Here is a 12,500-nt window from a genome sequence, read left to right as displayed (position 1 = left end):
TGTGTGTGTCTCTCAGTGTGTCTAACAGCAGTGTGTGTGTTATTATTGTGTCTCTCGATTTTTGTCTAACAGCGGTTGTGTGTGTTTGTGTCTCTCAGTGTTGTCTAACAGCGGTGGTGTGTGTTGGTGTTTGTGTGTATTGTTATTGTGTCTCTCAGTGTTGATCTAACAGCGTGTGTGTGTGTCTCTCTCGGTGTGTGCTAACAGCTTAGTGTTGTGTGTGTGTGTCTCTCAAGTGTGTCTAACAGCGGTGTGTGTATGTGATTCTCTCAGTGTGATCTAACAGCTTGGGGTTGTGTTGTGTGTTATTATTATTGTGTGTGTGTCTCTCAGTGTGTCTAACAGCAGTGTGTGTGTGTGTCTCTCAGCCACAGAGAGTTCTGGTTCTGGTTCTTCGTCCCGGTGTCTGTCCGGCTCCACCGGTTCAGACAGCGGCTGCGTCTCGTCCCACCTGCAGGGCCCCGCCCCCCCCCCTCCAACAAACACCTCAACAGCCAGTTCATCTCAGCTGTGAGTACACACACACACACACACACACAGAGACACACACACCTGAGACACACACCTAATTCCACACACCTGCCCGGAGACACACACCCACCTGAACCACGAGACACACCCGCACCTAATTACGGACACGCACACGATTCCAGAGACACACACACACACACCCGAACACACAGAACCTGCACCTAGAGACTACCTGCACACACACAGGACGCACTACCTGAACACACAGGACACACACACAGACTGCACCGGAACACACACGCACACACACGATACACACACACACACGGAACACGCACACACGGACGCACACACCTGCCCGACACACACACACACACAGGACGCACGGACACACACACACACCTGGAACTGCACACAGGACACACACACACGGACACACACACAGGACACACACACGCACGCACACACACACACACACACAGGACACACAGGGGACACACACACACACGCACACACACAGATACACACACACACACGCACACACGGATACGCACACACACACACACACACGGATACACACACACACACACAGGGACACACACACACCACACACACACACAACGGATACACACACACACACACAGGAGACACACACAGGACGCACACACACACACACACACGCACACACACAGGACACACACACACACACACACACACACACACACACACAGAGACACACACACACACACACACACACACACACACACACACACACACACACACACACACACACACATACACACACACACACACACACACACTCACACAGATCAGACCAGATAATATGAGACCAGGTCTGGTCTGATCTGGTCTGATCTGATCTGGTCTCATATTATCTGGTCTGATCTGATCTGGTCTCATATTATCTGGTCTGATCTGATCTGGTCTCATATTATCTGGTCTGATCTGATCTGGTCTCATATTATCTGATCTGATCTGATCTGGTCTCATATTATCTGGTCTGGTCTGGTCTGGTCTTCTGGACTGAACCTGGTCCAGTACTGAGAGAGAACGCTGTAATGTAACTCTACAGGACTAATGTTCAGCTCTCCTCCATCTGTTCACATGTTAACTTCCTCTCCCTGTCTGTCTGTCTCTCTCCCTGTCTGTCTGTCTCTCTCCTTTTTTTTTTTTTTTCTTTCTTTTTTTTTCTTTTTTCTTTTTTTTCTTTTTTTTCTTTTTTTTTTTTTTTTCTGTTTTTTGAAAAAAAAAGGAATAAAAAAAAAAAAAATGTTTTCTGGACTCGACTGTAAGTTAACCCTCTCTGCCTGTCTCTCTCTCTGCCTGTCTCTCTCTCTGCTGCTTTCTAATATATACATCACACATTATATATGATATTAAAGTCTCTCTCTGTCTGTCTGTCTCTGTCTGTCTGTCTCTCTGTCTGTCTGTCTTTGTCTCTCTCTGTCTGTCTGTCTGTCTGTCTCTCTGTCTGTCTGTCTGTCTCTGTCTGTCTGTCTGTCTGTCTGCAGGTCCGAGTCCTTCCTGCTGCAGTATGGAGGTCCCAGACTGTCCCCCATGAGGTCTAGGTTTTCTGTCTGATTTCTGAAGTAGTATTTATGTTAGTTGCAGGTCTGGTAGTCTGGGTGTAAATAAAGCTGTTGAGTTGATCTGCTGTTTCAGTCTGGTGTCTCTGAGGACAGGTCCTAGTCTGGTGTCTCTGAGGACAGGTCCCAGCAGGTCCCAGTCTGGTCTCTCTGAGGACAGGTCTGAGTCTGTTGTCTCTGAGGACAGGTCCCAGTCTGTTGTCTCTGAGGACAGGTCCCAGTCTGACTATGAGGACAGGTCCCAGTCTGACTCTGAGGACAGGTCCCAGTCTGTCTCTGAGGACAGGTCCCAGTCTGACTCTGAGGACAGGTCCCAGTCTGTTATCTCTGAGGACAGGTCCCAGTCTGTTATCTCTGAGGACAGGTCCCAGTCTGTCTCTGAGGACAGGTCCCAGCAGGTCCCAGTCTGTCTCTGAGGACAGGTCCCAGTCTGTCTCTGAGGACAGGTCCCAGCAGGTCCCAGTCTGTCTCTGAGGACAGGTCCCAGTCTGTCTCTGAGGACAGGTCCCAGCAGGTCCCAGTCTGTCTCTGAGGACAGGTCCCAGTCTGTCTCTGAGGACAGGTCCCAGTCTGTCTCTGAGGACAGGTCCCAGCAGGTCCCAGTCTGTCTCTGAGGACAGGTCCCAGCAGGTCCCAGTCTGTCTGTACATCTGTGTAAATAAAGTCTCTTTTGTTACTGAATATTAAACCTGAGTTTGTTCCAAATGGAAACTTTACTGCTGTCGTGTTTCTGTCTGAAAGTCACAAAAAGTCATATTATATTATATATTATAGTATATATATATTATATACTATAATATATATATTATAGTATATATATATATATACCACTATACATATATATATACTATAAATATAACTATAATATATATATACTATAATATTATATACTATAATATTATATATTATATACTATAATATATATATACTATAATATTATATATACTATAATATTATATATACTATATTATATTATATATTATAGTATATATATATATTATAGTATATATATATAGTATATAATATATATATACTATAATATATATACTATAATATATATATATTATATATATATATATATATAGTATATAATATATATAGTATATATATATTATATTATAGTGTATATATATATATAATATATATATATTATATACTATAATATATTATATACTATAATATATTATATACTATAATATATATATATATACTATAATATATATATATATATATTATATATATATATTATATATTATATACTATAATATATATATATTATAGTATATATATATATATATATACTATAATATATATTATTTATACTATAATATATATATATATATCTATAATATATATATATATATATTATATAATATATATATATATATATATATTATATAATATAATATATATATATATATATTATATACTATAATATATATATATATATATTATAGTATATATATATTATACTATAATATATATATATATTATATACTTATAATATATATATATATTATAGTATATAATATATATATATATATATATTATATACTATAATATATATATATATATATTATAGTATATATATATATTATATACTATAATATATATATATTATGTATATAATATATATATATATATATTATAGTATATAATATATATATATATATTATAGTATATAATATATATATATATATAATATATAATATATATATATATACTATAATATATATATATATATTATGTATATATATATATATAATATATATATATCTATAATATATATATATTTATATACTATAATATATATAATATATATACTATATTATATATACTATATTATTATATATTATATACTATAATATATATATACTATATAATATATATACTATATTATTATATATACTATAATATATTATATATTATAGTATATATATATATTATAGTATAATATATATATATACTATAATATATACTATAATATATATATATATATTATGTATATATATATATATTATAGTATATAATATATTATAGTATATATATATATATTATAGTGTATATATATATATATTATAGTATATATATATATTATATACTATATATATATATATATTATAGTATATATATATATATTATATACTATAATATATATATATATAATATATATAATATATATATATATATTATATACATAATATATATATATATATATATTATATACTATAATATATATATATTATAGTATATATATATATATATATATATATATTATATACTATAATATATATATATTAGTATATATATATATATATATGAGAGTCTCTTTCCGGTGCTGGCTGAGTTGCTGAGCAGCCTCCAACTGAGAGAGACGACGTAAATGTGACATGAGCAACCTGTCTGAAAGTGTGAAGTCTTCTGGTAGCTGTTGCCAAGAGAAATCTCAATCATTCCCAATCTTACAGAGACGGAGGCCGTAGGTATATGTAAGGAGATAACATAGACACAGGCTAATTACTGATCACTAACATGCTAGTTAACATTAGTCATTACTGATCACTAACATGCTAGTTAACATTAGTCATTACTGATCACTAACATGCTAGTTAACATTAGTCATTACTGATCACTAACATGCTAGTTAACATTAGTCATTACTGATCACTAACATGCTAGTTAACATTAGTAATTACTGATCACTAACATGCTAGTTAACATTAGTCATTAAACCTAAACAGATAATGGAAGTCCAAACTGCCTGTGAGCTTCTCCTGTACTATACGGTAATTCTAAAAGATCCTGCAGCAGACCAGATCCAGCAGCAGACCCGGGAACTGGCCTCCAACTACCAGACCTTCAGCCGCACCGCGGACCGGCCCGGACCGGAACAGACCGGACCAGACCGGACCGGAACAGACCGGACCAGACCGGACCGGACCGGCACATCTACTGACACTGCAGTCGGGTGGAGGGCAGCATGTCCTGGCTGCTGGACGTTTTTAAACATACTATAATATAATATATATGACTTAATATATAACTATATAATATATAATATAATATATATGACTTAATATATAACTATATATTTTTTTTTTTGTTATTTTTTTTTATTTCTTCTTCTATTTTCTCTCTTTTTTTTTTTTTATATATATATTTATCTTTTTTTCTTGTCTTCTTCCTATGTCTCTCTCTTTCTCTTTTCTTTTTCTTTCTCTTATATTATTATATTTTCCTTTTCCTCCCTATTTATTGTTCTTTCCTTTTCTGCTTTATTTTCCTATATATATTCTCTCTTCCTGTGCTCTGTGTGTATCTCTCTCTTTCTTTATTTAATTATATAATTTATAAATAATATGCTTAATATATAACTTTTTATTTTTGTAGTATTTAACTTTATTTTGTGCTTAATTTTAACTATATAATATTAATTATTTTGCTTAATATATAACTATATAATATATATATAATTTATTTTGTTTAATATATAACTATATAATATAATTTATTTATGCTTAATATATAACTATATAATATATATTAATTATTTATGCTTAATATATATAACTATTAATTTTATGCTTAATATATAACTTATATAATTTTAAATTTTATGCTTAATATATAATTAATTTTAATATGTTGCTTAATATATAACTTATTTTATTTTTGTGCGTAATATATAACTATATATAATTATTTATGCTTAATTTTAACTATATATAATATTATTATTTTGCGTAATATATAATATATAATTATTTTGCTTATTTTAATATATAATATTATTATTTTGCTTATTTAACTTTATTTTATTATTTTGTTTATTTTTTATTATTTTTTTCTTCTCTCTCTCTCTTCTGTCTCTCTCTCTCTCTCTCTGTGTGCTTCTGTTTTGTGTGTGTGTGTTGGGTGTGTGTGGGTGTGTGTGTGTGTGTGTTTTTGTCTGTGCCTGTGCTCTCTCTTCCTGCTTCTCTCTCTCTCTCTCTCTCTCTCTCTTTTCTCTTTCTGTCTCTCTCTCTCTCTCTCCTCTTTCCTCTTCTCTCTGTCTCTCTTTGTCTGTGTCTCTGTGTGTGTCTCTCTGTCTCTCTCTCTCTCTCTCTCTCTCTCCTGTGCTCTCTCTCTCTGTGTGTCTGTCCCCTGTCTCTGTTTCTCTCTTGTGTTCTGTGTGGTGTCTCTCTCTCTGTCTCTTTCTCTCTGTGTGTCTGTCTCTGTCTCTCTCTCTCTTGTCTCTGTGTCTGTCTGTCTCTCTCGTCTCTCTGTCTCTCTCTGTGTTTTTTGTTGGGTGTTTGTGTTTTTTGTGTTTTTTGGTTTTGTGTTGTGTTGTGGGGGGGGGGTGGTTTTTTTGTTTTTTTTTTTTGTCTATATAGTATGTATAGATATATAATATATATATATATATATATAATATATATGACTTAATATATAATATATATATATATAATATATATGACTTATATATAACTATATATTTTATATAATATATATGACTTAATATATAACTATATAATATAATATGTTTATTATATAATATATATAATTATATATAATATATATGTTAATATATATATATATATATAATATATATAACTATATAATATATATAACATCATATATATGACTTAATATATAATATATATATATAATATAATATATATGACTTAATATATAACTATATAATATATAATATAATATATATGACTTAATATATAACTATATAATATAATATATATGACTTAATATATAATATATATGACTTAATATATACTATACTATGACTTTTTTCGACATACTATACTATGACTTTTTTTGGGACTCTTTTCGACTGTATATAGAGTGTATCATACACGTGGATAGCTGAAAATGGCGTACAATAACACGCCATTTGGCTTTATGAAAGTGGCGTATATATTTACCCAAAGTCATGATGCCATGTTGGCACATTAGACATTAGCCTCCTCTCTGTCTGATCTTAAAATCCACCTCTTCTCTTTGGCTTTTAACACCAGGTAGAGTGTTGATGTTATCTGCATATTTGCTGATTTTAATTGATGTTTACTTATTTAATTTAATTTTAATAGTTTTTTATTGCATTTATCTTTACATTGGGCACCTCTGTGCTTTTATTGTGTTATCTATTTATTTAGTTTTATCTTTTTGTGCAGCACTTTGGAAACCTTGTGTTTGTTAAACTCGTGCTATGTAAATAAAGTGGATTGGATTATATATTTCTGTAAGGTCAACGGCAGTTTCTGTACCCGGACTCGAGGACCCCCTCGGAAACGAGAAGGCTCGTCCCAAGGGGTTCTTCCTCTTCAGTAAGTAAACGTCAGCAAGTGTTGCGTGGTTCTTATATCGGGTGCTGTCTGTGACGATCTGTACGGTTTAAACAACAGACGATAACGATGTAGAGATGGAAGTCGCTACAGCAAATCACCGCAGCATCAGAATATATAATAATTCATAATAACATAAATATGGGCACAAAACTACGGGACGTTACGGGGACATATTGCACTAGGACTTGTTCTGGGACTATTTTTTGGGGACTTTTTTTCGACGACTATTTTTTGACATACTATACTATGACTATTTTTGGGACTATTTTTTGGCGACTTGTTCTGGGACTATTTTTTGACATACTGTACTATGACTATTTTTGGGACTATATTTTGGCGACTTTTTTGGGACTATTTTTTGGGGGCTTTTTTTCGACGACTATTTTTCGACATACTATATACTATGACTATTTTTGGGACTATTTTTTGACATAATGTACTATGACTATTTTTGGGACTATTTTTGGGACTATTTTTTGACATAATGTACTATGACTATTTTTGGGACTATTTTTTGGCGACTTTTTTTCGACATACTATACTATGACTATTTTTGGGGACTATTTTTCGACATACTATACTATGACTATTTTTGGGACTATTTTTTTGGGACTATTTTTTGGGGACTTTTTTTCGACATACTATACTATGACTATTTTTGGGATTATTTTTTGGGGGCTTTTTTTCGACATACTATACTATGACTATTTTTGGGACTATTTTTTGGGGGCTTTTTTCGACATACTATACTATGACTATTTTTGGGGACTATTTTTCGACATACTATACTATGACTATTTTTGGGACTATTTTTTGGCGACTTTTTTGGGACTATTTTTTGGGGGCTTTTTTTCGACATACTATACTATGACTATTTTGGGACTATTTTTTGGGGGCTTTTTTTCGACATACTATACTATGACTATTTTTGGGGGCTTTTTTTCGACATACTATACTATGACTATTTTTGGGACTATTTTTGGGACTATTTTTGGGGACTTTTTTTCGACATACTATACTATGACTATTTTGGGACTATTTTTGGGACTATTTTTTGGAGACTTTTTTTCGACATACTATACTATGACTATTTTTGGGACTATTTTGGGACTATTTTTTGGGGACTTTTTTTGACATACTATACTATGACTATTTTTGGGACTATTTTTTGGGGACTTTTTTTCGACATACTATACTATGACTATTTTTGGGACTTTTTTTCGACATACTATACTATGACTATTTTTGGGACTATTTTTTGGGGACTTTTTTCGACATACTATACTATGACTATTTTTGGGACTATTTTTTGACATACTATACTTTGACCATTTTTTTGGGACTATTTTTTGGGGACTTTTTTTCGACATACTATACTATGACTATTTTTGGGACTATTTTTTGGGGACTTTTTTTGACATGCTATACTATGACTATTTTTGGGACTATTTTATGGGGACTTTTTTTCGACATACTATACTTTGACCATTTTTTTGGGACTATTTTTTGGGGACTTTTTTTCGACATGCTATACTATGACTATTTTGGGACTATTTTATGGGGACTTTTTTTTCGACATACTATACTTTGACTATTTTTTGGGACTATTTTTTTGGGGACTTTTTTCGGCATGCTATACTATGACTATTTTTGGGACTATTTTTTGGGGACTTTTTCGACATACTACACTATGACTATTTTTGGGACTATTTTTTGGGGGGCTTTTTGACATACTATACTATGACTATTTTGGGACTATTTTTTGGGGACTTTTTTCGACATGCTATACTATGACTATTTTTGGGACTATTTTATGGGGACTTTATTCGACCATATACTTTGACCATTTTTTGGGACTATTTTTTGGGGACTTTTTTTCGACATACTATACTATGACTATTTTTGGGGACTTTTTTTGACATGCTATACTATGACTATTTTTGGGACTATTTTATGGGGACTTTTTTTCGACATACTATACTTTGACCATTTTTTTGGGACTATTTTTTGGGGACTTTTTTTCGACATGCTATACTATGACTATTTTTGGGACTATTTTATGGGGACTTTTTTTCGACATACTATACTTTGACTATTTTTTTGGGACTATTTTTTGGGGACTTTTTTTCGACATACTACACTATGACTATTTTTGGGACAATTTTTTGGGGGCTTTTTTTCGACATACTATACTATGACTATTTTTGGGACTATTTTTTGGGGACTTTTTTCGACATGCTATACTATGACTATTTTTGGGACTATTTTTTGGGGACTTTTTTCGACAAAATATACTATGACTATTTTTGGGACTATTTTTTGACATACTATACTATGACTATTTTTGGGACTATTTTTTGGGGACTTTTTTCAATATACCATACTATGAAAAAGTATACATATATATATATATATACACATATATATATATAAATATTATATGTGTAAACAGTGATTTTAGAGTTTAGAGACTCAGAGACAGAAACCAGACAAACAATAGAAAAAGTTGTTTATTTTACAATCAGCTGCTGCGATGACATCACAGAGCAGGAAATGGAAAGAATATTACAGAGGGTTAAAAGTTGAACTGGTTTTCACAATAAGAGCTTCTTTTATTCTCCTGACAAACTCCAAAATAAAAGATTTTTCATAAATGTCAGTTGTGATCAGTCTCAGAAACAGGAAGTGGGTTAATATACAATATTATTATTAATAATACTGCTGCAGTGAGTCTGTAAACACGTTTCACAACGTTTGTACAAAATACATTTTACATTTTATCTTCCTTCAAAATCTCAAAAGCACAGAAAATAAACATTTAATTATAATTATTATATAATATAATGAATTAATCTCTGATTCTTCTGGCAGCAGAAACTATTAAAATAATAAAACAGTTGCATATGAATAAAACTCTTTTTAAACATGAAATACAAAAATAAGAATTCAAACAAATTCCTCTGAAATGTTAAAAAAAAAATAAAAAATAAAAAATAAAACTTCTTAAAAAAGTTTCCCTTCGAGTGGTTTCAAGTTAAAGCAACGAGATCAAAAAACTTATTAACCGTTATTTCATCAAAAACACAAACAGAAGCTAAACTGAACTAGAGAAGCCCCGCCTCTTTCTATGGTTAAACCACGCCCCATCGTGTGTGTAAGCCCCGCCTCTTTCTATGGTTAAACCACGCCCCATCCTGTGTGTAAGCCCCGCCTCTTTCTATGGTTAAACCACGCCCCATCGTGTGTGTAAGCCCCGCCTCTTTCTATGGTTAAACCACGCCCCATCCTGTGTGTAAGCCCCGCCTCTTTCTATGGTTAAACCACGCCCCCTACATGGGTGTGTATGTAAGTACTTAATACTGGACCAGTATATGTATATATGTATGAATGAATGGATGTTTGTCTGTGTGTTCTCTGTGTGTGTGTGTCTCTGTGTGTGTCTCTGTGTGTATGTGTGTGTATATTTCTGTCTGTGTGTGTGTGTGTCTCTGTGTGTGTGTCTCTGTGTGTGTATATTTCTGTACGTGTGTGTGTGTATATTTCTGTGTCTCTGTGTGTGTGTGTGTGTGTGTTTGTGTGTGTGTGTTTGTGTGTGTGTGTTTGGACATTCTTCAGCGTGTGTGTGTGTGTGTGTGTATGTGTGTGTGTGTGTCTCTGTGTGTGTGTGTGTGTGTGTGTATGTGTGTGTGTGTGTCTCTGTGTGTGTGTGTGTGTGTGTGTGTGTGTGTGTGTGTGTGTCTGTGTGTGTGTGTGTGTGTGTGTGTGTGTGTGTGTGTGTGTGTGTGTGTGTGTGTGTCACTTTGGTATAAACTGAGTAAAGTCTGATTTTAAAGTGCTTTATGATGAAATAAACCTGAAACATGATTAATTTAAGTAACAAAGCGTGTTTTAAATATAAATGTGTCTCCAATGTAACAGATGACAGCGATATATATTTATATATATTTATATATTTATATTTATTTATATTTATATTTATTTATATTTATATAATCTCCAGAAGATTGTTCAGTCTTTGGTTCAACAGTTTCAGATTCCTCTGATTGGATTTAAAGAAGATAAAAAAACTTCATAGACAAAACTTTGGTAAGAAATAGAAACAAGCCCTCCTCCTCCTCCCTCCTCCCTCCTCCTCCTCCTCCTCCTCCTCCTCCTCCTCCTCCTCCTCCTCCTCCCTCCTCCCTCTTCTTCTTCTTCTTTCAGTGCATTTGGGCCGTCAGGGAGCAACAGAAGAAGAAGAAATCTAGAGCAGAGAACACCTGAAGAAGTTCTTCTTGGAGCGAGACTCAGTGATTTTAACCTGACCTCCTCCTCCAACCAATGGGCTGCTGTCGTTCTGAGAGAGGGAGGGAGGAGGGAGGGATGGAGAGGGAGGGAGGGAGGGAAAGGAGGAAAAAGAAAAAAAAAAAAACGAGGGGGGGCGGGCGGTCGGGGAGACAAGAGCCCCCCCCCCCCCCCCCCCCCCCCCCCCCCCCCCCCCCCTTCCCCCCCCCCTCCCGCCTCTTCTCGGTCCTCCTCCAAAAAAAATTTCTCCCTCCTCTCTCTCCCTCTCTCCTCTCTCTCTCTCTCTCTCTCTCTCTCTCTCTCTCTCCTCTCTCTCTCTCTCTCTCTCTCTCTCTCTCTCCTCCTCCTCTCTCCTCTCTCTCTCCTCTCCTCCTTCCTCCTCTCTCTCTCATCCTCCTCCCTCTCTCTCTCTCCTCCTCCTCCCTCCTCTCTCTCCCTCCCTCCCTCTCTCTCCTCTCCTCCCTCCATCTCCTCCTCTCTCTCTCTCCTCCTCTCTCCTCCTCTCCTCCTCTCTCCCTCCTCTCTCTCTCCATCCTCCTCTCCTCCTCTCTCTCCTCTCTCCTCCTCTCTCTCCTCCCTCCCTCTCCTCTTCTCTCTCTCTCCCTCTCCTCCTCCTCTCTCCTCTCTCTCCTCCTCCTCTCCTCCTCTCTCCTCTCCCTCCCTCTCTCTCTCCTCTCTCCTCTCTCTCTCTCCATCCCTCCATCTCCCTCCCTCTCTCTCTCTCTCTCTGTCTCTCTCCCTCCCTCTCTCCTCTCTCTCCCTCCCCTCCCTCCCTCTCTCTCTCCTCCCTCCCCTC

The 12,500-nt window shown here is 34.6% G+C and overlaps 2 protein-coding genes across 2 annotated transcripts in view; one reads left to right on the top strand and one right to left on the bottom strand.

The window, feature by feature from the left end:
• Positions 1 to 514, top strand: part of LOC120551575 (puratrophin-1-like) — an 18,612-nt gene extending 18,098 nt beyond the window's left edge. The window contains exon 8 of the mRNA XM_039789063.1: positions 369 to 514. Within this exon, the coding sequence (XP_039644997.1) occupies positions 369 to 514 (146 nt within the window). The remainder of the gene's footprint in view (positions 1 to 368) is intronic.
• Positions 515 to 11,585: 11,071 nt separating this feature from the next.
• The window catches only part of LOC120551177 (ras-related protein Rab-8B), a 10,159-nt gene continuing 9,244 nt past the window's right edge, over positions 11,586 to 12,500 (bottom strand). The window contains exon 9 of the mRNA XM_039788394.1: positions 11,586 to 11,756. Coding sequence (XP_039644328.1) covers positions 11,664 to 11,756 — 93 coding nt within the window. The 3' untranslated portion in view covers positions 11,586 to 11,663. The remainder of the gene's footprint in view (positions 11,757 to 12,500) is intronic.

Source organism: Perca fluviatilis, chromosome 21 (assembly GCF_010015445.1).
Source record: "Perca fluviatilis chromosome 21, GENO_Pfluv_1.0, whole genome shotgun sequence".
NCBI lineage: Eukaryota > Metazoa > Chordata > Actinopteri > Perciformes > Percidae > Perca > Perca fluviatilis.
This window is presented reverse-complemented; position numbering and strand designations above follow the sequence as displayed.